The sequence below is a fragment of the Trachypithecus francoisi genome, unplaced genomic scaffold, assembly GCF_009764315.1.
Source record: "Trachypithecus francoisi isolate TF-2019V2 unplaced genomic scaffold, Tfra_2.0 Lachesis_group21, whole genome shotgun sequence".
NCBI lineage: Eukaryota > Metazoa > Chordata > Mammalia > Primates > Cercopithecidae > Trachypithecus > Trachypithecus francoisi.
In genome coordinates this window covers 10,066,547-10,091,739 of record NW_022681467.1, presented here as the reverse complement: position 1 = coordinate 10,091,739, position 25,193 = coordinate 10,066,547, and the positions used below count along the sequence as shown (strand labels likewise).

The window sequence follows — 25,193 nt, the reverse complement described above, 5'->3', positions numbered from 1 at the left end:
TTGTTTGGAAGATACATTTCTCTTAATAACAGTTTAACATTATACTCTCAAGAAAAAAATGATTAATAGTGTCAAATCTACCCATCTGTCCATCCACCCAGCCACTGTTCTTCTCTTCCCTCTTCTTCTTTTTCTTTCTTTTTTATTTTATTTTTTTAAGCAAAGCAATAAGGACAAAATAAGAGGTTGGAGGAAGGATAGAAGTGAAAGAGCAATTAAGAGAGAAAAGGAGGAAAGGACGATTATAAATACGTAATTAGCACATGATGATTTATTTTTAAACATGTACCTTTAAAAAAATAGATTTTACTTCTTAGTTTTAGAGGTTGTTAGAAACATTGAGTGTAGTATACAAATTTCCCATAGAACACTTGACCCCCCAAATACGCACAGCCTCCCCCACTGTCAAAATCCCACAACAGAGTGGCATATTTGTTAGGATTGATGAATCTACACTGAGGTATCATTATCACCCAAAGTCCGCAACTTACATTAGGGTTCACTCTTGTTATACTTTCTATGGGGTTTGAAAAACGTATAATGACATGCATTTACCGTCATATATCATACAGAGTAGTTTTACTGCCTTAAAAATCCTTTATTCTCTGCCTATACATCTCTCCCCTCCCTCAAATCCCTGGCAACCACTGATCCTTTTATTGTCTTATTAGTTGTGCCTTTTCCAAAGTGCCATATGGTTAGAATCATACGCCATATAATCTTTTCAAATTGTCTTCTTCTACTTAGTAATATGCATTCAATGTTCTGCCAAAATCTCCTCATGGCTTGAAAGCTTGTTTCTTTTTAGTGCTACGTAACATTCTATTGTTTGGATGTAACAGTTTATTTATCCATTTACCTACTAAAGGATATCTAAGTTACATCTACACTTTGGCAATTATGATTAACACTACTATAAATATTTATGTTCAGATTTTTGAGAGGGCATGTTTTCAACTTCTTTGGGTCAATGCCAAGGAGTGAGAGGGCTGGATCATACAGTAAGAGTATGTTTAATTTTGTAAGAAATCGCCAAAACCTTGCAAAGTGGCTATACTATTTTTCATTCTCACCAGCAATGAATGACAGTTCTTACGGCACATCCTCACCAGCATTTGGTACTGTTTATGTTCTAGCTTTTGGCCATTCTATTAGGTGTATGGTGGTATCTTGTTTTCATTTCCAATTTCCTAATGACATATGTTATTGAGCCTCTTTTCATATGCTTATTTGACATGTGTATATCTTCTTTGGTGAGATGTCTATTCAAGTCTTTTGCCCATTTTTTTCTTTTTCTTTTTTTTTTTTTGAGACAGAGTCTCGCTCTGTCACCCAGGCTGGAGTGCAATGGTGCTTTCTTGGCTCACTGCAACCTCCTGGGTTCAAGTGATTCTCCTGCCTCAGCCTCCTGAGTAGCTGGGATTACAGGCATGTACCACCATACCCAGCTAATTTTTGTATTTTTAGTAGAGACGGGGTTTCACCATGTTGGCCAGACTGGTCTCAAACTCCTGACCTCATGTGATCTGCCCGTCTCGGCCTCTCAAAGTGTTGGGATTACAGGGGGGAGCCACCATGCTCGGCCTCTTTTGCCTATTTTTAATGAGGTTGTTTATGTTCTTATTGTTGAGTTTTAAGAGTTCTTTGTATACTTGGAATTACACCCCTTTATCAGACATGCCTTTTACAAATATTTTTTCTCCGTCTGCAGATTCCCTTCTCATCCTCCTGACAGTGTCTTCTGCAGAGCAGAAGTTTTAAGCTTTAGTGAAGTCTATCTTATTTATTTTATGAATCACGTCATTGGAGTTGTATCTAAAATGTTATTTCCACACCCAAAGTCATCTAGGTTTTCTCCTATGTCATCTCCTAGGAATTTTACAGTTTTGTGTTTTACTTCTAGGCCTATAATCCAGTTTAGTTTTTGTGAATGGCATAAGATCTGTGTCTAGATTGGCTTTTTTGCATGTGGATATCCAATTGTTCCATTTATTGAAAAGACTATTTGTTGAAACGACTATCTTTGCTTCATTTTATTGCCTTTACTCCTTTGCAAAAGATAATTAATTATACCTATTTCTGGACTCTCTGTCCTGTTCCATTATCTATTTGTCTATTCTTTCACCAGTACAACACTGTCTTGATTACTGCAGCTTTATATTAAGTATTGGAGTTTGGTAGTGTCAGTCTTTCGAATTTGGTTGGGAGTGAGTTGAATCTATAGACCAACTTGCAAAGAACTGACATCTTAACAGTGTTGAGTCTTCCTACCCATGAACATGGAATACCTCTTCATTAGTTTGTCTTTGATTTCTTTCATCAGAATTTTGCAGTTTTATTCATATAGAGCTTGCACATATTTTGTTAGATTTATACACAAGTATTTAGTTTCGGGGGATGCTAAAGTAAATGGCATTGTGTTATTAATTTCCAATTCCATTTGTTTGTTGCTGCTATATAGAATAGCTATTGACGTTTACATATTAACCTTGTATTCTACAACCTTGCTATAATCATGTATCAATTCCAGGACTTTTTTTTTTTGTTAGTTCTTTCAAATTATCTATATAAACAATCATGTCATCTGTGAATAACACAGTTTTATGTATTACTTTCTATCAGTATATATTTTATCTTGTCTTATTGCATAAGCTAGGATTTTAAATGTTTACTTGTAAAATTATACTGTAAGTCACTACAAGACAACTGCAAAGTAGCAATAGCTTAAAAAATCAATAATAATTTCTAGTGTTTGCTATGTATCAGGAACCTATCCAAATATTTTATATGAATTATTTCATTAACCATCACAACTGTATAAGATGGGTAATATTATTTCCATTTTATGAGTAATAAAACTGATTCACAGAGAAGTAACTTGTTCAAGATTACTCAGTCATTAAGTAGCAGAGCAATAATTCACAACCAGATCTAATGGTTCTATAGTGTATTTAATTTTATCGTGTATCAACTGAGGACCTATTACAGACTATGTTTTCTATTAGGTACTTTTTACATGCCATTCTCATTTGATCCCCTCAACAATCCTGAAAATTAGTTTTTCTTATCCTTGTTTTGCACTGAGAATAATGATGCTCAGAGGGTTAAATAACTTGCCCAGTGGCATTTTGCAATTTGGTACAGCAATCTCTCAAACCCATGTTTACAAATATGCTCTCATTTTGAATTTTTTTTTTTTGTATTTTTTCTTTGTCAGAACAAATATCTGCTATTTGCTGTTCAACACAGCTTTAACTGGACACTGAACAAATATTTACTGAGGACCTATTAAGGGGCATATATTATTCCAGGTGAAGGAAGCATCTGGAATCCCTGTCTTCACAAACCTAGCTTCTCATAAAACATAAAATACTTTGTAACAAAACCAACCAATCAACCAGCAAAATACTTTCCAACAACTGCTAAATGCTGTGACCAAGAAATAACAGGGGGAATCTGGTGGATGGTATTAGGGCCAGGACTGCTTCTACTCAGTGGGTAGGGCAGGCCTCTCTGAGGAGAATACATCTGAGCTGAGGGAAGTATTCCAAGCCCTGAGATGTTTTGGCCGACTTAAAACACGATCAATAAAGAAATGAAGATCCTGATTTCCAGCTTAGAGTTTAAATTGGAAGCCCAAAGATGGAGAACAACTTTCTGCTTATAGTGTGCTTTGACTCCCTGAGTGGTTAGCCATCATCTCAATACTGAATGTCATTTGGGGAATAAGAAGGAGACAAATGGCAGAGTACAACTGTTTGATGACACTGTAGTGAGTCCTCCCTTTTCTCCCCTAGACCTCCATCTGAGTTTAGAAGTTGTTATTATTCTTGAAAAGAGCTGTCTTAATTTTGCTTTCCTCTTACATCAATGACTGCTCATGAAAACCAAAGTGAGATTTTTCCCACTTACCCTCCAATTGGAGACTCTCGCTCATTGTTGCATTCATAAAGCACTAACACATATACATAGGATTTCTGTTGTATAAAATGATTTGACAGGCAATTAGCCTCAGGATTGCAGCATCTTCAGCTTCTCTGACTCCAAGAGCCACCAACATGGAAAAGCCTCCACACTCCAATTCAATTTCCTTGAATACTCCAACAGCCACTAAACATAACACCTTTCAAAAATGCTTTGCTATTGATGATAGTGGTAATGGACTAATAACAGGAAACAGCTCCTGCTAATGTAAATAACTAGATAACCAGAAGAAAAAATAAAAACCTAAATGAGGAAGAAAACGGTTCTTCCTATGAGGTATTTATTTAATCTCTAAGTTTGATAATGGTTCTATTATTATATGTGCTGTAAGATCAGCAGAGAATAGATGAAAAGAACATTAAATGTAGAACTGCCTAATATCTTTCCAATAGGTAAATGACTGAGGAAACTCAGAAATCCTAGGATTTTTACTTCTTGATATTTACTTTGAAACCAAAAAGGCTCAATCTATAAAATGTGTAAACCAAATAATTCTATTATTGAAAATTCAAGGTTTGAGAGTAAAATAAAACTAAAGTAGAATGAGAAAGTGTTTTTAGTCAGGAAAAACTGGGCTGTGTGTTGCAGGCACCATAAGCCAGAAAGGTGACTCCTGGCCGTGGAGTGGTGGTGGTGGTGATGTATCAGTACTGACAGCCATTACTAATACCTGTATTTGGCAGATAAGTCATTTGAACTACTGAGACTTTATTTTGGAAACAGTTCTTCATTTACTTTACGTCTCCCATTAGACAGGACAATGCCTATAAACTCTGGGCATCCCTTTACTGAGAGAAAAATAAAAGAAAAGCAGTTAGGAACTGGCCTGGCATTCTCACAGCTAAGCTGTAGTGTTCTCCCGTGGACCACAAACAATTTCAAAGAATATCAGCGCCAGACAAGGCTACTCTGTGACCATGAAGGATCAAGCCCAAAAAATAAAAATAAAAAAAAAGACCACTGCATAATAGTGTCAGATCAAAGACAAAAACATGAACACTGTGATCAAATATAATCAAGTATTTCCTTTTCTGGGCTAATACAGTGCTTTCTATCATTCATACTTTTTATTGATATGCTCTAGTTGCACATATTTTTGGGCTGTATGAGATGTTGATATCTGTATAAAATGTGTAATTTCAGGGTAACTGGAATATCCATCACCTCATTTTTCTTTACTTTGTGTTAAGAACATTACAATTCATATCTTCCAGCTATTTTGAAATACACAACAAGTTATAATTAACTATAATAGTCACACTGTATTATCAAATACTAGAACTTATTCCTTCTAATTGTATTTTTGTACCCATTAACCAACTTCTCTTCACCCACCTTCATCCCCTTCTCAGCCTCTGGTAACCACCATTCTACTCTCTATCCCCATGAGATCTACTTTTTTTGCTCCCACATATGATTGAGAACATGCAGTATTTGTCTTTCTGTTCCTGGCTTATTGCACTTAACAACTTAACATAATGACTTCCAGTTCCATTCATATTGCTGCAAATTCTTTTTAAGGCTGAATAACATTCCATTGTGTATATATACTATATTTTCTTTATCCATTCACCCACTAATGGATGCTTGGGTTGATTCCATATCTTGGCTTATCAATCATGTTTTTTTTTTTTTAATTGAGACAGAGTCTTGCTCTGTCACCCAGGCTGGAGTGCAGTGGTGCGATCTTGGCTCACTGCAGGTTCCGCCTCCCGGGTTCATGTCATTCTCCTGCCTCAGCCTCCCAAGCAGCTGGGACTACAGGCACCCACCACCACACCCAGCTAATTTTTTTGTATTTTTAGTAGAGATAGGATTTCACCGTGTTAGCCAGGATGGTCTCAATCTCCTGACCTTGTGATCCGCACGCCTCGGCCTCCCAAAGTGCTGGGATTACAGGCGTGAGCAACCCTGCCCGGCCTCAATCATGTTTTAAACCTCACTCTGTTCTTCTTGCTTTCTAGATAAGAATTATTAATACACTCAATCAGAGAATTGCCCCCAGCATCCAATCCAGAACAAAGCCCTGTTTTCCTGCATTCTTCCCCAAATTATCTATTACAAATCCAAATTCTTAATAACTTCCTTTTAATACCTTCTTACTGAAAAGCTTGCATGGTTCCTGCGGTTCACATGGTTTTTCCTTGTTGTGGTAAATCAATAAATCTAACATTGCTTTAAAAATAGATGTATTCCTGGGATTTTTTGGCTGAAACTGATTGATACTTGTCTATTTCTTTCACAGGTAGAAGTCCAGGGCATACACCAAGTCAGCTGGGGACTTCAGAGTGGGCAGTCTTGCAGTCAATGACCTGGTAGACATGCCAAGAAAACTAATCAGCTGTAAATAACCACTGTGTCAATCTGGAGGAACTGTGCTCCTTTCATAATGATCCTATGCCTCCTAATCTTTATCATTTTGGACAACAGCTCCACCATGATTAAATCTTTCAGAAAGTCATTTCTATTTTTCAGATTACAATCTTACAGGTTGAAAGACAGGCTGGTATTACAGCCAGAGTTCCGGTATCTTCCAGGAATCATCATGAATAAGAATAGTGACACGATTTTAGTGTCTCTATTGATTTTGCAAGTAAATGTAATAAACTGAGATACTACTATTGTTACATTTCATGATTGCTGGGGAGTGGTGTTCTTTTGCCTTCCCTTGGCTCTTAAAACAGCTCTGAAATGTACCATAAGGCTCCATCATTTTCCTTGTCATCATTATCACTATCACCACCACCACAATCATCACTATCATCATGGGATCAACTAACATTTTTGAGTGTTTTTCTTTGTACCAGATTCTGTGTTGCATATGCAATCACATTTAATTCTCAGTACAGCTCTAGGACAGTGTTATTATTATCCTCATTGTTCAGAGAAGGAAACTGAAACTTAAATAATTCCAAAGGAGCAGAATCAGTACTCAAAACTAAGATGCTCTGCTCTAAGGTCCACACTCCTAGCTATCATATTTCTTTTGATCTATCTTAATGCTCAAGCTAAAGAGATGAAAATGGGGACAGAAGCGGTAGATTTCAGTTGCTGGCTGCTCCAGTTTTCTAGGCAGTTTTGAAGAAAATTTCCTAGGATGTCTCAGCTTCTTACTTCCAAAAGTGACTGTATTATTCTGGAAAGTTTTGTGGTTTTAGAGGATTTCATTTTTTTCATTAATTATAGTTACTCTTTGAAATGATAGATTATTAAAATGATTAGCAGAACTATTTCCAAGTAGATAATGTTCTCTGAAATTAGAAACCCAAAATGCACCTTTCATCAATGAACAAAAATAAAACAGAAAACTCATTAACTTGGGGCTAATTTGGAAAGATTTTCTGATAATTCAGTGAGGGTGAAGCATGTGTGAAGTATAACGGGAGATTAGGAATTGAATTAGACATCAATTCTGCCGACTTCAAGTACTGAAGAGCACAGCAGGGAAGATGTGAGACATAAACATAGCTTTTGATACATGTAAAAAGTGACAGGAGTCTTAGAGAAGTAGAGGTGAGGTTTCATGAATGTTCCAAAGCAGTGCTATTCAAAGTGTGACCCATGTTTCAGACACTTTTACTTCAATTTAACTAATTTTATGTCTGCTGAATCTATATATATTAAAGAAAAGAATTGTACTTCTATTTTGTATGTCCTTTTTATTTATTGTTTTCTTGTAATTAATTGTCATTCATTGTGCACAAGTACTGATAAGTGATGGAATTAAATAACTGGTCCTTCATCTCTGGCAGTTTGAGAAACAGAATATTCTAGAAACATATGGTTCAGCTTGAGATGTTTCAGGCCCATGGTTAAGAAATACTACATACCACATTTATTAGAACTCAATTTGATATCCATTTGGATATACATATTTATATACTATGGCTATGTGTATATTTATTATATATATATGTTTTATATAATATGCACAATATTTAAAGCCATAAAAATGTCTTTAAAGATATTCTAAGCTTATATTCTTCAGTAATTCACATAAAATGTCCTTTTTTATACTTTGGTGAATTTGACATACTCTTAAATCCTCACAAGAACAATGTGACATCTCATAAATAAACAAAGCTGTAAGCAACCGAGATTCAGAACCTTTTATTACTCACAAAGTGAATATTTGAAATCAGCAATCACAATAAACATCTTTCCTTGAACAAAGAAAATAGGATTATAAATACAAGCCATCCTTACTGCCATGGTTACTTAAGAGATGAGAAAAGGGGTCTGTGTTATTAACTAGTTTCTTCAGTTCTAGAACACTGCTTGGCCCACAGCAGGTGCTCAATAATTGCTGAATAACTGGAATGGTATTTAAGAATAAATAATTAGACAGTGGATCTTAGTTAACACTGTAGTGATAACACTGGAAGGTGACTTTTTTCAACAGCAAAGGCATTTCTTTACAGGAAGAACCAACTCCATTCCAAACTTAAGAGTTAGTTGATTAAAAGAAGGGGTTTGTTCTAAAAGACAACTGAGTATGAACTGTGGCTTTGCCACTTACTACCTTTAGTGACCCTCTTTCTCCTCCCCAAGACATAGGTCTTCCCCTGTAAGATGAAGATAATGGTAGAACTTACCTCACAAACTGGTTGTGAGGAACATGTGACAGGATATCATAAGCACTTTCCACTCATGCTTGGCCTTCATAAACAGCAGGCAAATGTGGGAAAGCCGGCACTATGTGAAGCATATGAAATTGCTGATACTCCACCATTTCTGGTCTACAACACAATGGCAGTTTCTAATGGCTCAACCTAAGTTACGCTATCTCACTGAAAATACATTAAGAAGCACCTTTTGCTCAAACTAACACATCAGAGACTAGGTACATTCTTTTCCTGTTACCTCCACTGGTGTATCTGCCAACACATGTCTCCCAGGCAGTTGTCAGGGCTACCGAAAGGAATGTCTGGAGCCTGGGAAGCATGTCACATACGAGGAGTGTTAGCACACGCCTCTGACTGCCCACAACATGCACAGTTACACTGAACTGGTTGAGCTGGGCCAGGATGGCAGCATATGGCGATCTACCCATGTTAGAAATCTTCTAAGATTCTATAGTTCTTTTTGAACAAAAGTGCTGGGAGCATTTAAGCATGAGATGTAAAGCAATCATTAGCTAGATTCTGAAAAAACTGGCTCCAGCTACAAACCAAAATTGGCTAGGTATCAGTGGAGAAGATAGAAGGTTGGCAATGAGATTAGCACTTATGACTCAATTTATACTCCTCTACCTACTAACTTACCATCATCACATTCTTACTTCTGCCTATATGCGGTGCAGTATGTTAAATGTTACAATTTCCAGCCCCTACACTATCACCACCCACCACCAGACACACAACCAATACTCCTTGCTCCAAGGTAAAAAAATTAATCTCCAAAACATCTGACAACAGTAAGAAATTTCTGTTCCTATCCATCATTTCTAAAAATAAATATTTTAACAGACTTAACTTTTATAACTTGAGAGTGCCAAAATGGTGTTTATGTTTTTAACATGAAAACACTTTATACTTTTGCTAATAAACTCAAACACGAGGTCCAAATCTTAGAAATATCTTAATAGAAGGAAGATTAAAACACAATTGAATGCCTACTTAAAACACTACTTTATACAGCTATATCACGGTGAGGTTCAGAAAGTTGCATTTCTGGATATTAATAATTGGTCAGATAATTTCTTTTAAGCAGACATCACATTTATTAGCTACTGCAGATGTGTCTTACTTGAATCCATGTGTGTTTATGTATTTATAACATACCACTAGGTAAAGTTTCATATAGGAATTTAAACACATGCACTTAGAGGAAAGGAAATATCTCATTTGTCTTTGTATTATATGTAACACCTACCACTGTCTCCAGCATGTAGTAAGGAATTAAATAAATGTTTGTTGAATTAAACGGGAAGTTCAGAGAAAATAACTAAGTTGATTTTCATATGAAAATAGTCGCAGGGAATTAACTCAAGAATCTCAGATTAACTTTCTATTAAAGTGAAGGTTACTTACACTTGCTCCTTGAAAAGAAGATAATATTCTAAGATTTAACAGTCAACATTAGGCGAAATGCATTATATTTCAAAAGTAAGTGCTTATTTCCATAAGGTGTGGAAGCTGTTCTCTAAAAGATAATGCCACAGATAAATAACAGTCACAGCCAAGGAAGGAAGGGTTCCTTGCCTAGGCAGAGACATTAACATAAAACTCTGCTCATCAGCAGCTGATGGTTTAGAAGGGTTAAGTGATGAAGTATTAGATGTCAAAAGGACAAACATAGGTTCCACCTGAAAGCATTAACAATGAAAGAGTGCCCTAAACTTTGCTCTAACTCAGGAAGTTGGAATGGAAAACCAAAGGTACCCAGTGCCGTGCTCACAAATGCACGGCACACAAAATGCCCAATCGGTCATGGCACAGCTGTGCACCATGTGAGTTTAACCACAACCCTGAGTAGCCAGGGAGGACAACAATCTATTTTCTGTTGACATATAAAAACAAGTTTATAAACCATCATTTTCCATGTTTCCAATAAAGGCAGATCTAGTTAATGAAGGCAGGGAGGAGTTAGGTAAAGAAAATAATCCCCAGTTCTACTGTTATTTTTTAATTTTTTTGTAAGATACAATCAAACCTTAGAGAAAACTTGATCAAGCAGACTCACTGCAATCATCTTTTCCTTGAAGACAAATTCTTCAGTTGGGTATCAGGATCATGCCATTCTAGGTTGAATTACTTCTTCAGATGCGTAACTCTATAGTCTAACTCAAATGCCTCTACACATGGCTGCATCCTGAAACTCCTCTTTTATCAGAGTGGTTCTATATTCAAGATCTCAAAACTCTAAAATGCTCCTCATGGACAACAACCTCCCAGTCTTCCATTTCTCCTTTGCTCCCACTTCTCTCCTTCTGCTCTCATGGGAATCTCCAGCCTCTAGAAATTTCCCTAATCCTTGTTCAGTGGCATGAAGTGCATGCCATGGGCAGCCAATTTTAACTGGCTGTCACCAGGAATGAGAATACCTACTTTCTATGTAGCACTTCACAATCCAGAAAGGGCTCTCTCAGGACTTTCCTTATTTGACTTTATTTCCAACAGGTCTTACTATTATTACTCTTAAAGAAGTAGCAAAGGGCCGGGTGCGGTGGCTCATGCCTGTGATCCCAGCACGTTGAGAGGCTGAGGCACGAGGATGGCTTGAGGTCAAGAGTTTGAGACCAGCCTGGTCAATGTGGTGAAACACCATCTCTGCTAAAAATACAAAAATTAGCTGGGCGTGGTGGGGCACACCTGTAATCCCAGCTACTCAGGAGGCTGAGGCAGGAGAATCGCTTGAACCTGGGAGGTGGAGGTTGCAGTGAGCCGAGATCATGCCATTGAACTCCAGCCTGGGCAACAGAGCAAGACTCCGTCTCAAACAAAACAAAAACAAAAACAAAAACAAATGAAGTAGCAAGGGGAACTCTGGGTCTCCCTGAAAGCTTGCTGATACTAGGTTGTCATTAGCTGTCTGTACTTCTGCCCCTTGTCTGCCTCAATGGTTCACAATGGCAAGACAGTGACCAATAAGCAAGGACCAGCCATGATCATGCTTTCACCATTCTTAAAGAAAACAACTGGTCCCTGGCTTGGTGAAAAGACTCAGCCTCATTAGCATCTCCAACCAAATAAGCAACTATATCCCGAAAAAGAAATACAAACTAGATAAAGCAGTCAACAATGTGCACTGGCAGTGAGGCAGTCCGAAAAACAACAGTTGTGTTAAACCAGAGTTCTACATGTAGTTGGCTTGGAAGATTAAGTTAAAATAAGTCGAATGAAATCTACCCATGACTAAAATAGGTATGTGTCTTTTTGCTTCCAACTCTCTTGAAAAAGCAACAATGATGTAATACTATAAATCTTCAGTTAATTAATTCCAAGATTTTGCAGCAAGCTTTGTACTCTTATCCTGTATCACATACCATCTGTCTATGGTGAATATTTAGTTCTCACTCACATCCTGCTTCCTAACCCTTAGAATAAATGTATCTTCTTAAAAATAAGAAAAATGTTCCGCTAGACCAGAGGAAGATAAGGACTTGTATTTTAAACAAGCTGATATCATATCTTCATAATCTACTGCTGCCATCTCCTGTGTTAATGAGGCAGCACCTTCACACTTGTGAAGAAATGTAATAGTACTTAACAGAAACAATTCTTAACGGTCAGATGGCACATTTTCTACATACATAGAGGAAAAGCAGCTTAATTCTGTTACCTCTAAGTGACTTCGTCTCTCAGCAATCACACGTTCATCCTTATTTCCAAATAGTTTCTTTGGAGGAAATTCAAGGGCAGCAAGCTGAAAAAGACATTTTAAAAGACATGCATTAACACCACACCTATTAATTGTTGGGCTATTATTAATCTATTATTTGAAATCTCTTCTATGGGGTGAAAATAAAGAGGCTGAAAGTTTAAAGATAGTGGGTTCTGCTTTGCTTTATCACCAACTGTGTGACCTTCAACAGATAAAGCAACCTTGGCTCAGATTCCCCAGTGGTCAAATGAGAAGACAGGACAATGGGAACTCCACGGAAGAATGAAACTGATTCTCAACATTCTGTCTCAGATGACATATCAGACTCTGTGCCAGGTGGTGTTTTATACTTTTTGTTTTTTAAAACATGTTTGTTCTTCTTTCAGTCCCCTTTTTTAACTAGAATTCAATTAGTTTTGTGTTGAAATAATAATTTGAAAATTCAACCTATACACTACCTGAACATTCTGTAAAATCGTTTTCAGACTATTGCTAAGGTTCTCTAAATATTCAGTACTGTCTTTTCAGTTACCACTGCGAATGAAGACTGCCCATGTGAAAAGAGGACTTCTCTCTGCATCTTTTCACCTTGCTTCCTAAAAGTGAAGGTTCAGATTTCGTTTTAGCCTGATCTTAGCCTTTCATAGTATTTCTCTTATGCTTTCCTTCTTGAACGTACAAAAATTATCAACAATAAGTTTTACTACAGATTCCCAGGCAAGAGAGGATTATATAATCTGGCGAGAATCCGACTAGCCAGTGTTGCCTTGGCTGAATAAATGCTAAGGAGCAATAATTGCTGCAGTTGCAGAATTCACTATTTCCTTCCTTTCTCAATTTGTCGGGACCAGACAAATTGAAGCCAATGAAGCATTACCAAGAAAAAAATGAGCATTTCTTCCATAATGTAGGGCACAATATGTCACAAAATTCCAATTTTATGTCTATGCAAATCACTAAGTTGATTTAAATTTATATTGCCACAGTGGGAGTCAAAAATTAAAGACTAGCATCTGTATATATAATACTTTTAAAACATAGTATTAAAATATAATATACATACAGAAAAGTGCACATATCACAAGGGAAGAACTGGATGTGTTTTCGAAATCTGAACAAGCTGTGTAACCAGCACTTGGATCAAGAAACAGAACACTGCCAGCACCCCAAGAACTGCACTTGCTCCCTTCCAGGCACTTCCTCTCACCCCTACAAAAGTTAATGCAGGCCTGACACTATGACAATAGCATTGTTTGTTTTTTTCCTACTTTTGAACTTTATGTCAAAGATGTCATACAGTATGAACTCTTTTGTGTCTACCTCCTTTTGTTCAGCATCATGTTTGTGAGATCCAACCATGCTGTTCTGTGTAGCAATAGTTTGCTCATTTTTATTGTGGTATGGTATTCCACTATGTGAACATTCCATAATATATTTGTTCATTATCTTGCTGTTGGGCTTGTTAGCTTCCAGTTTTTGGCTACTAGAAATTGTGCTGCTATGATCACTTTCCTATAAATCTTCTGAGAAACGTATGTACATATTTCTGATGGTCATACTCTTAAGTGTTGGAAATGCTGGGTTATATATAGTGTGTGTGTGCTCAGCTGTATTTGAAACTAACAAATGGTTTCCAAAACAGTTTTAGTAACTGACACTCCTATCAGAAGTGACTGAGAGATGTGGTTGCTCCAGATCTTCACCAGCACTTGGTACTACGGTCGTCCTTCTTAGCAGTGCTGGTGGGTCATGTCTATTGTGGTTCACATTTGCATTTCTCTGCTGACTGATGTTGTCAAACATCTCTTTACCTGCTCATTGACGTCTGGTTAGTCATTTTTAGGAAGTGTCTGTTCAACTCTTTTGTCCATTTTTAAATTCGTTGTGTGTCTTTTCCTTAAGTAAGAATAACTTGCCTTTTCACTCTCTTAAAGTTGTCTTTGATGACTTTATAGCCTGTCTTAAAAGTTGACTGAAGTTGGGCAGATGTTTGTTTCATTCCCCCTGGTGTTCTTTCTACCAAAGCAGAGAAACCTTGGAATGGGTTGCAGGTAACACCAAGGGATGGGTTTCCCCATCTCTGTTTCTCACCAATGTTTAGTTGGTTGACATCCAACTTTAAAATCAGTTGAAGGTAAAGTGAAAGACCATGGGCACTGAGGCAAGATAGACCCCGTCTGAATCTTGGCTTGACCACTAACCAGCTTACTAGCTACGTTTCTCTGAGCCCGAGCATTCTCTGCTGAAATAAAACCATAGAAAATGAAACCAAACTTTAAAAGGGTTCCATGAAGATTTAGTGAATGGATTTTAGCTATATTATTGGCTGTTAGAGATCTGGTAATTACTGAGCAAGTGGCACGCCCACATTCCTGTGTGGCCTCTCTGCATCCACTGGGAAGCCGTGGTGACGTGGCAAAGGGTTTTCCGGAACCTGGCCTCACTGGCACAAACACACCCCCCCCATGTTGCAGCTCAGAGAAGACAGGTATAGCAGAGTTCATCTTCCGGCTCCCTCCAGCCTCCATCTCCTCCAGTACAAATGTACCTCCCGCTTCCCCCGATGCTGTGGTACTGAAAGCTTGGCAAGCATGCTTTCACAGTTGGTTGTTTTGTCGTTCTCTTTATGTGGCTGATGAGGTGATGTGGTTTCTGTCAGGGGAAATTTATAGTTACACTCACATGATCAATCAGAAATCGTGCAATAAAAGGACTTTAGGCAGTGGAAGTGGGGAGGGAGCAAGCATTCACTTCTCCTCCTAGTCAATAGTGGCGTTCCTTCTCCAGACCCAGATGGAGGCAAGCATTCGGTGCTATTAATATTCAGCCTGTGAAATAACTATGTGTAAATTATGTACAACACTCTTGTTCAGATTTTAGGAGGAAAAGGCCAATTCTAAGTGACTTTCAGGCCTATAATCACAGGACCATGACACTCAACTGTCTGACTTTAGAGTTTAAGACACCCGGGCCCGGAGTTAAGTGACTTGGAAAGGCTCAGAGTCATGGCGACAAAGTCAGGACCGACTCCAGGCCTCTCGGGATAAAGCTATAAGGGGCGTCTGCAGTGCATGAAAGACACTGTCGCAAAGTCTTTGGGGATCTAGAGTAAAGATGAAAGAGAGTGATTCCTCCTAAGTGTATGTAACCAGAAACATGAACATACCACTCCAAGGCAGTCATCAACAGTTCCAACAAGAGGTGTCAATGGGACCCTGCTGAGGACCTGTACCCCAGTCCAGGGTCAGCACAGCAGTGGAGAATAGCAGGAAGCAGGATAGGGCTGGAGCTCCCCAGAAGTCCATTCCAGGACATACAAAGTTAGTTAGCGACTATCATCTTAACTCTCTCCAAGTAAAAACTAAGAACAATGGCAGCTATCTTTATAATAAAGTATGGGTAGGATGGAGAAAAGGACAGTTGCAGAAGTTCCAATGAGGCTCATGATAGAAATGTGAGCTAATGGGCCCACGTCCTATAGGTGGAGCTGGGACATGAACAAGCCAAAGAAGAAAGCCAAGGCCATAATGTAAAATATAGGAAAAACATGCCCCCATTAAAATAATGATGTTTACATCAGAAACAGCTTCAACTGCAACATGAGGGAGTCCCTTTCCTCTGATACAGTGGAAACCACCTCCATGTCTCCTCTTTAGAGAATCCTAACAGTGCCACTTAGGCCTTGCTATCTAGAAGCTCAGGTTGGACAAGATGAAATTGCCAGTTCTGTAAGTTAAAAAATGTTGAATATCAGCAATTTCATCTAGCTAAATCCTGCATAAAACTTAGACACTTAAGTGACTGCTAGGGTCACTTCATTTTCCATCAGCTGTGCTATCTGCCAAGTAGTAAAAGTATCTCATTTGATGGCTGCTGATCAGCTATACCTAAGCCAATCCATTTCAAAAGAATATTTTTCTTAAGGCACTCAAAAGTAAAACAAAAACTAGAAGTATCTTATATTTTAAAACATACTACATTAAAATAGTGAAAGCTATTGGGATAGCAGGGCAGGTGACACAGGAGGCCATCTGGGGAACAACAATAGCTGACATAGAAGATAATACAGTCACATTCCTAAGTCCATCCTCCTAAAAGAAAAAAAGAGCATCATCTTTACTTGAATTGGCTTCCTCAGCTCAAATAAAGGAGTCTCTGAAAAATGAGGACTCTCATGTTGACCTGCTGAATGACTGGGATGAAGAAGGTGGAGAGCAGGGGCAGGAATTACTGCTTCATTCCTAAAATAATAATATAGCAAAACCCCTTACCACAGGTTAGATAGCCAGAGTACAGAAGAGGGCTGGACTATTATCACTCCACAAGTGCAAAGCTATTGCCTCATTTATTTCAAAAGAGATCAACAAAAGCAATTCTCTGTAGGATTCATTTCTGAAGTGTAAAGGATTTAAACTGCCTAAATAGTTTAAAAAAATGGACAATTTACTAAGATCAAAAGAGTCACTGGTCAGGACAAATAACCGTGCCTGGAAGACCAAACAAAACAACCAACAACCAAAAAACCTTTTCCATTTTGCTGAAAGTGCTGTTTTCTGAAATGTAACACTTCTGACAAATTAAGAATATAAGAGAGGTTCACAGAAGACACGATTCTGAATTGTCCCTGACCTCTCTACCCATGTCCCCCACACACCAACATCTTTTATTTGGTTTCTCGTGTTAAATAAAAAGTTTAAAATGAAATCAGAAATATTACCTGAACATTTTCATTCCCTCTCAAGTACTTTATATTTACACATTTTCATTTTTATTGCCTCATTTTTCTAATAGAACAGATATTCTAGTTTTGATTTTCTTGAGGAAAGTACTGTCAGGAACAGTGAACGACAATCTGTAGGTGGAGAGACTCCTCTTGGATTTCTCGGTAGCCTCTGACAAAGGAGATACAGTGTCCTATATTTCAAGAAATTTAAGTTCCTGAAGTTCTATATATTCCTCTCAACAACTACATTCTAAAGGGTGTCAGGTAAGTATTTCTGAATTACATAAAAATGTTCAAGATACTTGGGATTCAGTAATGGAGGAAAAAGAATTTCTTTCTTTCTGTAAGATTTCATTTCCAAAAAGAACAAGCATCATCATTTCCCCTTATAACTTTTTTGGAGACAGTCTCATGTTGAAAAGCATGACTACACCAAAAATAATCTTTCTGCAAGCCATAAAAATTGGTGAAACCATTCTGGTTAAAGATGGTGGAGCCAACGACTTGATTTGTTCCTTTCCTCTTCTTCAAAAGCACCGCTACCACCACAAACACTGTCTCTGAACTGGGAAACCGCCACAGCTCAAATGATCGGCCAGGCAGCAGCATCCAGAAGACCACCATGGAGAGAAGAGATGATGGCAGACAAGGGTGGCCCAGAGCCACCCTCACCCTCACCTGCATTCCGCCCATGCTGGGATTAAAGAGACTAAATACGGGGATGAGAAAAAGATCAGGATGCAATTCCACTTAAGGAAGAAGGTGAGCAGGGGCTGTGAGAGGAGGAGCCTGGGGAAGTCCCTGTCTCCAACGACAGAGGCAGGAAAGGCCAGAGAGCAAGCGTTTGGCTTTATCGCCCACAGCCAGCAACTCCACAGCCCCCATGAACCAGAAAACAAGAGAAGATGTGTCTCAAAGTGAAGGAAAAAATTGGTGAGAACAGTTTCAGGACAATTCTAAGTGGTCTGCGCATGCCACAGCTGCCCTACTCCTCCCCAGCGTCTGCCTCTCCTTGCTCCCACAAAGCACTGGTGTTTTCCCACCATTAGTCTACTTCCTTTAAAGATGAGAAATAATCAGAAGGAACCAAAACTGAAACTATGTGTAAAAAGGGTGAGGTGAGGTGACATTGAATGAAACATAAGCAAAAGGCAGCTCAAGAGGATACACCGTAAGTGTGATCGGCCAAAGCTACCCAGAAGGAATTCAGAGAATTAATAGTCACGTAGAAGCCACAACATCCATCTCTAAATAGAGCCCAAAGAAGTAAATGATACACACGTTGAAAGAAGAGAAAATAAGGGTAAAAAAGAGGAAGAAAAGCAAGCCGGTTCTTGGAGAAACGGCTGATTCTAGGATGGGGCAGGGAATACAGACGATGAGCCTGCAGCAGCCTGTGGTGCCAGAAAGCACGACGGGCTTGAAAACAAAAACCCAAGACGCGGTGTCTCACAGGAACACAGGCATCAGGTGAAAGAGCTCCCAATGGCCAAAGCTGAGACAGTTTGAAAAAGAAAATTAAAAAGAAAAAGTATTGGTAGATAACCCAAAATAGAATAATTGAATAAATAAATGGTGTGTTTAAGATTCACTTTGAAAAATAAAATAAAATATTGGTGGGTAACCCAAAATAGAATGACAGAACAAATAAATAAATGGGTAACTCAACTATCATTTCAGAATAATTCCAAATAATTTATGTAGATGTGTCACCCTCAGGAAAGTAGCCCATTATTTCCCCACTCCTGAAATGTGTGCCGTGCATAGTGACTTCCTTCCAAATAATACAGCGTGGAAAGGAAGAAAAACAAGTAACTTTACAGTAGAGAAACTTCAGCCACGTGATCAAGTATCAACAGTGGTAAGCCATACTGATAGTATACATCCTTGAGATGATATGATAAAAATACCATTTTTACCTCTGTGGTTTCCCTCCCAAAAATGCATAACAAGTCTTCCTCAAGAGTGTCAAGGTCACTGAAAACAAGGAAAGTATAAGAAACTGTCACAGTGAAGAGGGGCCTATGGAGATGTAATGACTAAATATAATGGGGAGTCCTGGGTGGGATCCTGGAACAGAAAAAGGCCATTAGGTAAAAACCAAGAAAATATCAATAAAGTATAGACATTAGTTAATAATAATGTACCAGTACTAGTTCACTAGTTATGACAAATGTACTATACTAATGGCAGATGTTAATACTAGGGGAAACTGAGTATGGTATATGAGAACTCTGTACTATCTTCAGATTTTTTTCTATAAATCTAAAAGTATTCTAAAATAGGACTTCTGGTTTCTGATCCTACACACGAGGAGCTGAAAAGTTACTCCTGTCCTCATGACAAGAAAAAAGCTGAAAAATAAATGAAGATCAACAACTTTTCTTAGATCCACTGGAGAAGTGAGATCATAGGGCAAACTACTGCCCTCAGACTGCAGAGACAGGCAGGTGAACACAGAGAATCGTAACTCAGCCTGGCACTGAAGCCTGCTGCTGGAGCCAGTATTGGTAGAAACACTATGAACAGTAATTCCAGAATCACTGGAGGCTCAAATATAGACTAGTGTGATTGTTAAAATCTCTGAGGGTGGCCAGTCTTGAGGAAGGTCTCCACACTTTTGAGAGTTTTACCTCCAGGAGCCCCACCAGGTTCTCACTGTGAAGTTGGATTCTAGTTTTCAAATGATGTGTTCTCACTGTGACACTGGGGGATGGAGCAGGGGAAGGAAAAAGTAACCATTTTTAAATACTCCCCGAGCTCTCTGTTCTTCACAAGGCTTGCTCTCAAGAGAAAGTGTTTTACCAGCACCTAACTACCTTAGGTTTTACCAGAGCCTAACCGACCAGGGCTAAGTGAAACACTCAATGCAGGCTCACGAAAAGACTGAAAACTACCCCAGGACTATAGAAGGCTTCCTCTCACCGTATCTTACCATCACATCATGGGGCTGCTGTATCACAGGGGATTACAGCTGAAAGAACTGTAAGCCTCAGACCCTATTTTAAAAGACTCCAGGAAAGCCCAAAGACAACAACGGGAGACAAAAACAAGGGCACTAGAGGAAATTTTAGCCTCTGACACCACATCTATATCAACCAGTAAACCCAGCCTATATCTTTGCCAGATGAACATAAAACCTCACACTAAAAATCAATCTACCTCAATTCCTTTTGCCCAATATATCATGTCCAGCTTTCAACAAAATATTACAAGGCAAATTAAAAGGCAAAAACACAGTCTAAAGCTATTCTAAAATGAAAAAAAAACTTTAAAAAAATCAGTGCCTCTGCACCTTCCTCTCTTCCACAAAAAAATATAAGCCAGCAGGACTTTAACAAAGAAATGGAAGAAACAAAAACAGGATGGGAATGAAAGCCCCAGTAGAAGGAACAAGTGCAGAACAAGCACAATAAAAAGAGATTAGTACGTAGCACACAGAGTTGAGAAAATAACAACACAAAATAAAATGTGATAAAGAAATGTGACCCAAAAAGTTTCTATCTAACCAAAGGGTCTTTCAAGTGCGCAGGCTATAAATACACATTCTCAAGCAGATAAGAACTCAGATAAAACACATCCAGGTGCATCTTTCAAAAACATACTGAATGACCAAAAATATCCAACCATGAGATAGCACAATGTAAAGATCTCAGAATATAACTTAAAAAAATTGGGAGGTGGGAGAAAATAAAGTTAATTTTATCTCTGTTAGAAGAGTCAATTGGTAAATTTATAAAATGGAACCACATCATTTGAAAACTAGTGACCTTAACATTTCAATTTTAAAAGTAATCTTAAAGTCACATATATTTTAGAGACAACATATCATGTGGTGAAAAAAATTTAATTTGAAGTTCAGCAATTTCTTCAGTTTTCATTTTCTTTCACTTCTGTTTAAGTAAAATTAAATGTAATGTTTATACTTAAAAATAGCATATCCAGAATAAACACAATGTCATAAAGTTGTTTCACTCTTTTTCCCTGTTCTTCGATTTTAAGTTCTTTTTTGTCAATCTACATCTCCATTCTCTTATCTGTGCCTATTCATTTTGACACTTAAAACAATGTTCATTAAATGGTAACATTAATTATATTTATAGAATCATTTTGGGATAATCTTGCCTTTTTTCTTGTATTTCCTTGTATTATGTAAAATTTTTATAAATGAACATGCATTTTTATAGAAACAGTAAAAAATGATTATTCTTTTTACAAATTTAATGGAAGAGTTAAATTAACACCATATGTCGTTTTCTTTTAATAACCTAAGATTTGAGGCAATTGGATTTCAAGTCTCAGCTCAGCAAATAGCTGGTTGTATAATCTGGAGCAATGTATAAAAACTTCTCTAGTTCCTAGTTTCATCATCAAGAAAATGAAGAAATTGAACCAAGATGTTTAAGTTTCATTTCAGTTCTGAAATTCTATAACTCAGATGCTGATGATTAAAATCTCCCTACACGGTGTTAGAAGTAACACTTTAGATACCATGGAGATATTTTACCTATTATTTTGGCTATACTGCTTTTGAGGAAGTTTTCTTACTTCCTATGAAATCTTCATAGTATTCTCATTTCAAGTAAGGCTCAGATGTGCAGAAGGAAGATGGGGCCTGATATAATAATGAAACATTACTTTTCAAGAGGTTGTAGAATAGAAAAAGGACAGACACAAACAGAATGCAGTATTCATGAGAAAACCCTTAAAATGGCATCTTTTCCTGTTATAGCTATTATTTTAACAGCAGGAGTGGGAAATGATGCAAAGATATTTGAGCTCTTATGGGAAAACTGTGTATTAAAGTTAAAAATGATGACTGAGGTCAAATAAATTGGATATTTGTGACATATATGATAGGCCTAGAGAATGCTGAAGGAGAGTTTAACAACGGCCTTATGGCCTACTTTGTCTCATGATAAAATTTGGTTATGCAGAGTAAAACACAGGAAACAAACAAATGAGGATTACAATAACATATTTCTTAGGCCTAAGAAAAGCATAATAGCAAGTTTGCTTTGTAATTCAGTAAATAAAATATATTCAAAAGACAAAAGAACTGAAATAAAAGCCATTAAAACAGGAAATCAGTAATTTGAGGCCTACTGATTTCCAGTGAAATCTGCCTTTCCCTTCTTCAGTGCTTGTGAAGTCTAAAAACCCAAGTAATTAGCTTTATTTTGGATGTTTAACCAACAAGCCTCTAAATTTCTGGTTGAAAAACAGATCTATATGAAGAATTTTCAAAAGAGTAAGCTAAGACAATCAGCATTTACTTAAATATTATAAGCTATTTTGTAATATAATTATTTTACAACTATTTGTGAATCCCAGGGTTGGGAATTATGAAAGCATTGAGGATCATCCATCTAGCAAGTTAGCTAGCTATATGTATATGTATGCATATTAGAAATATAGTCAGCATTCTCTCTGCTGATATTGTAATATTTCTTAATGATCTCAGAGTGAAATTTTCATCTACGAGTTGACTTTTCTCTTCTGATTCCCAGTGAACTGACACAGCCCAATTTTCTTCTAAGAGTTACCAGGCTCAAATCCTGACTTCAATGTTTATTACATTATAATAAGATAGGTCAGCCAGTCTGCTGCCATCAAGAAGACATGTAATGGAAAAATGTAATGGAAAAGTTTCCTGTTTTTGAAAGCCTTTTCTCTTGGCAAAGTTCACATTTCAGTTGAGCCAGACCCTGTATTAAGTGCAGGTGGTCTTGGAGGCAACAGACAGCATAAGCCATTTTGATAAACGGCATTGCCATTACTTTGGATATAAATAATGGCGGCCCTAAAATACAGAAAAGAAATTAAAACGGGTAATAAAAAGCCTTGCCTGTCTTTTATTATTTTTAGCAATTGAGCAGCTAAAACTGGGCTATAAATCACTGAAGGAAAATTGAGAACTAATAAAGTTGTGGAGTCTTTACTAATAAAAGGAAAACATTTGACTTCTGTTAACACTCGATAAAAGTGTACTTTGTTGTCATTCCTCATTTACTGGTCATTTTCTTTACTCCTGTGATATCTGGCTATCTAACTTTTACCCAATTGTTAAAGATTAGAAGAAAAAATACAACATAGTACTCGAACTGGTCAAATCTGCTATAACCTGTCTTTTGCAAGTAGACCCACCTACATGGTAACTAGCAGCTTTTGAAACATCCGCACCCTGGAGGCTTGTGGCTGTAAATTTAAGCCATTCCAGCTTTTGAGAAATGCAAATAATAAAAACTCATCAAAAGGCTCTCATAATTCTCACATCTGACTAGATGGAAGCATTTCTGACTACTCAAAATTAATAGCAGCTCCCAAGGCCTTATAAGAACAGCTGTCACTGAGAAATATACTCACAAACAAATACGCAATTCTCTTCCAAGTTTGATTTGTTAGAGGCATAAAGCAGCAACTCTTCAGGACAACCTAGCTGGATTAGTAAGGGAGTAATGAGCTACCTTTAACCCTGATAGGGTAACTTAAGCCCGTACCATACAATATTTAGGAACACCTCTTCTGAACCTAGACCAGAGTTTGCAACATACTAGAACCTCCTGAAATATCAGCTGACTGAAGGAACAAGACAGAATTCCTCGTTGGTGGTCAATATGAAGCAGCCAGTGATTAAAATCAGAATATATCCCTAACAGAAGCTGCTGTCCTGTTGTCACCAAAGAGCTAAAACTTAAGAGTCATCCTAGGTATAAAATCAAATGTGGAAACATAGCTAGCACTACACCACCTTCCAGTTATATTCTGTATAAATATTGTAACTTTTCCACATGAAGTCTCATTTCCCCCAAAGCCCAGTGTCAGTTTCATTCAGGCATGACCCAGTGAACGTAAACTTGAGGACATTCATATGTGCCACAAAAATTTTTTAAAGTAAAAAATACTTCAGATCTGTGAATACTAAATATTTCATTTTTAAGAATAAATATGCAGATGAACTAACGAAAGTGTATTTTCCATTTCTTACTACGATTCGAATTGTCGCAGAGACAGACATGACAGGAACCTGTCATTGCTATCCATGGAGACTTGCTATGTAACAGATTTTTATAGGGAACAGGCTTTCTTATCTTTGGTCTCATCTGGAGAATTCTGTGAATTTTCCCTTTTAAAGTGAACATGGCCACGGAGAGGGAGGTTCAGACAAAGAGCATGGGACCAGTAATTAGAAGACATGAACCTTGCCCCATGCCCTAAGTCTCTGTGTGACCTTAACAAAAGTCTTCATAGGTATTTGATTCCTCGTTTCTAAATGAAAGTTGGACTATCCAATCGTTAAGACCCCTCAGGGTGCCGGCATTTCACAATGTGCAAACAGTTTCAAGCTCATTGCTATGGAAGTTTCCTTGTTTATTGCAGAGGAAAGAGTAATAAAGTCCACATCTTTGGTGATCAAAGAGACAATTAACATTTCTTCTTCACTGTCTAGGTTTGAATGAGTCTGTCATTAATTTTGACAAGAATATTTGTTACTGGAAATCATCTTTTAGGTGTGGTGCTTTGCACTAATGAAAAATCAACCCACTGCTGAATTCTATCAGACATTCAAAGAAGAAATGGTACCCATCCTATTGAAACTATTCCAAAAGATAGAGAAAGAGGGAATCCACCCTAAAGCATTCTTTAAAACCAGTATCACCCTAATACCAAAACCAGGAAAGAACATAACAACCAAAAAAGAAAACAACAGGCCAGTATCCCTGATGAACATACTTGCAAAAATCCTCAACAAAATACTAGCTAACCAAATCCAACAGCATATCAAAAAGATAATCCACCATGATCAAGTGGGTTTCATACCAGTGATGCAGAGATGGTTTAACATACCCAAGTCAATTAAGTGTGATACACCACATAAACAGGATTGAAACAAAAATTCCATGATCATCTCAAGAGATGCAGAAAAGGCATTTAACAAAATCCAGCATTCCTTTATGATTAAAACCCTCAGGAAAATCAGCATAGAAGGGACATACTTTAAGTTAATAAAAGCCATCTATGACAAACCCACAGCCAACAATATATTGAACAGAGAAAAGATAAAAGCATTCCTCCTGAGAACTGGAACAAGACAAGGGGGATGCCCACTTTCACCACTTCTATTCAACATAGTACTAGAAGTCCTAGCCAGAGCAATCAG

General features: G+C 37.6%; 1 protein-coding gene and 1 long non-coding RNA gene across 5 annotated transcripts in view; one reads left to right on the top strand and one right to left on the bottom strand.

Moving 5' to 3' along the window:
* Positions 1 to 7,615, top strand: part of LOC117068431 — a 30,903-nt gene extending 23,288 nt beyond the window's left edge. Inside the window, exon 4 of the long non-coding RNA XR_004431117.1 lies at positions 6,230 to 7,615. This is a non-coding gene — a long non-coding RNA (uncharacterized LOC117068431). The remainder of the gene's footprint in view (positions 1 to 6,229) is intronic.
* Positions 1 to 25,193, bottom strand: part of KIF16B (kinesin family member 16B) — a 308,638-nt gene that overhangs the window by 27,851 nt on the left and 255,594 nt on the right. For all 4 annotated transcript variants that reach the window (XM_033185556.1, XM_033185558.1, XM_033185555.1 and 1 more), the window contains one exon: positions 12,268 to 12,351. In XM_033185556.1, the coding sequence (XP_033041447.1) occupies positions 12,268 to 12,351 (84 nt within the window). The remainder of the gene's footprint in view (positions 1 to 12,267; positions 12,352 to 25,193) is intronic.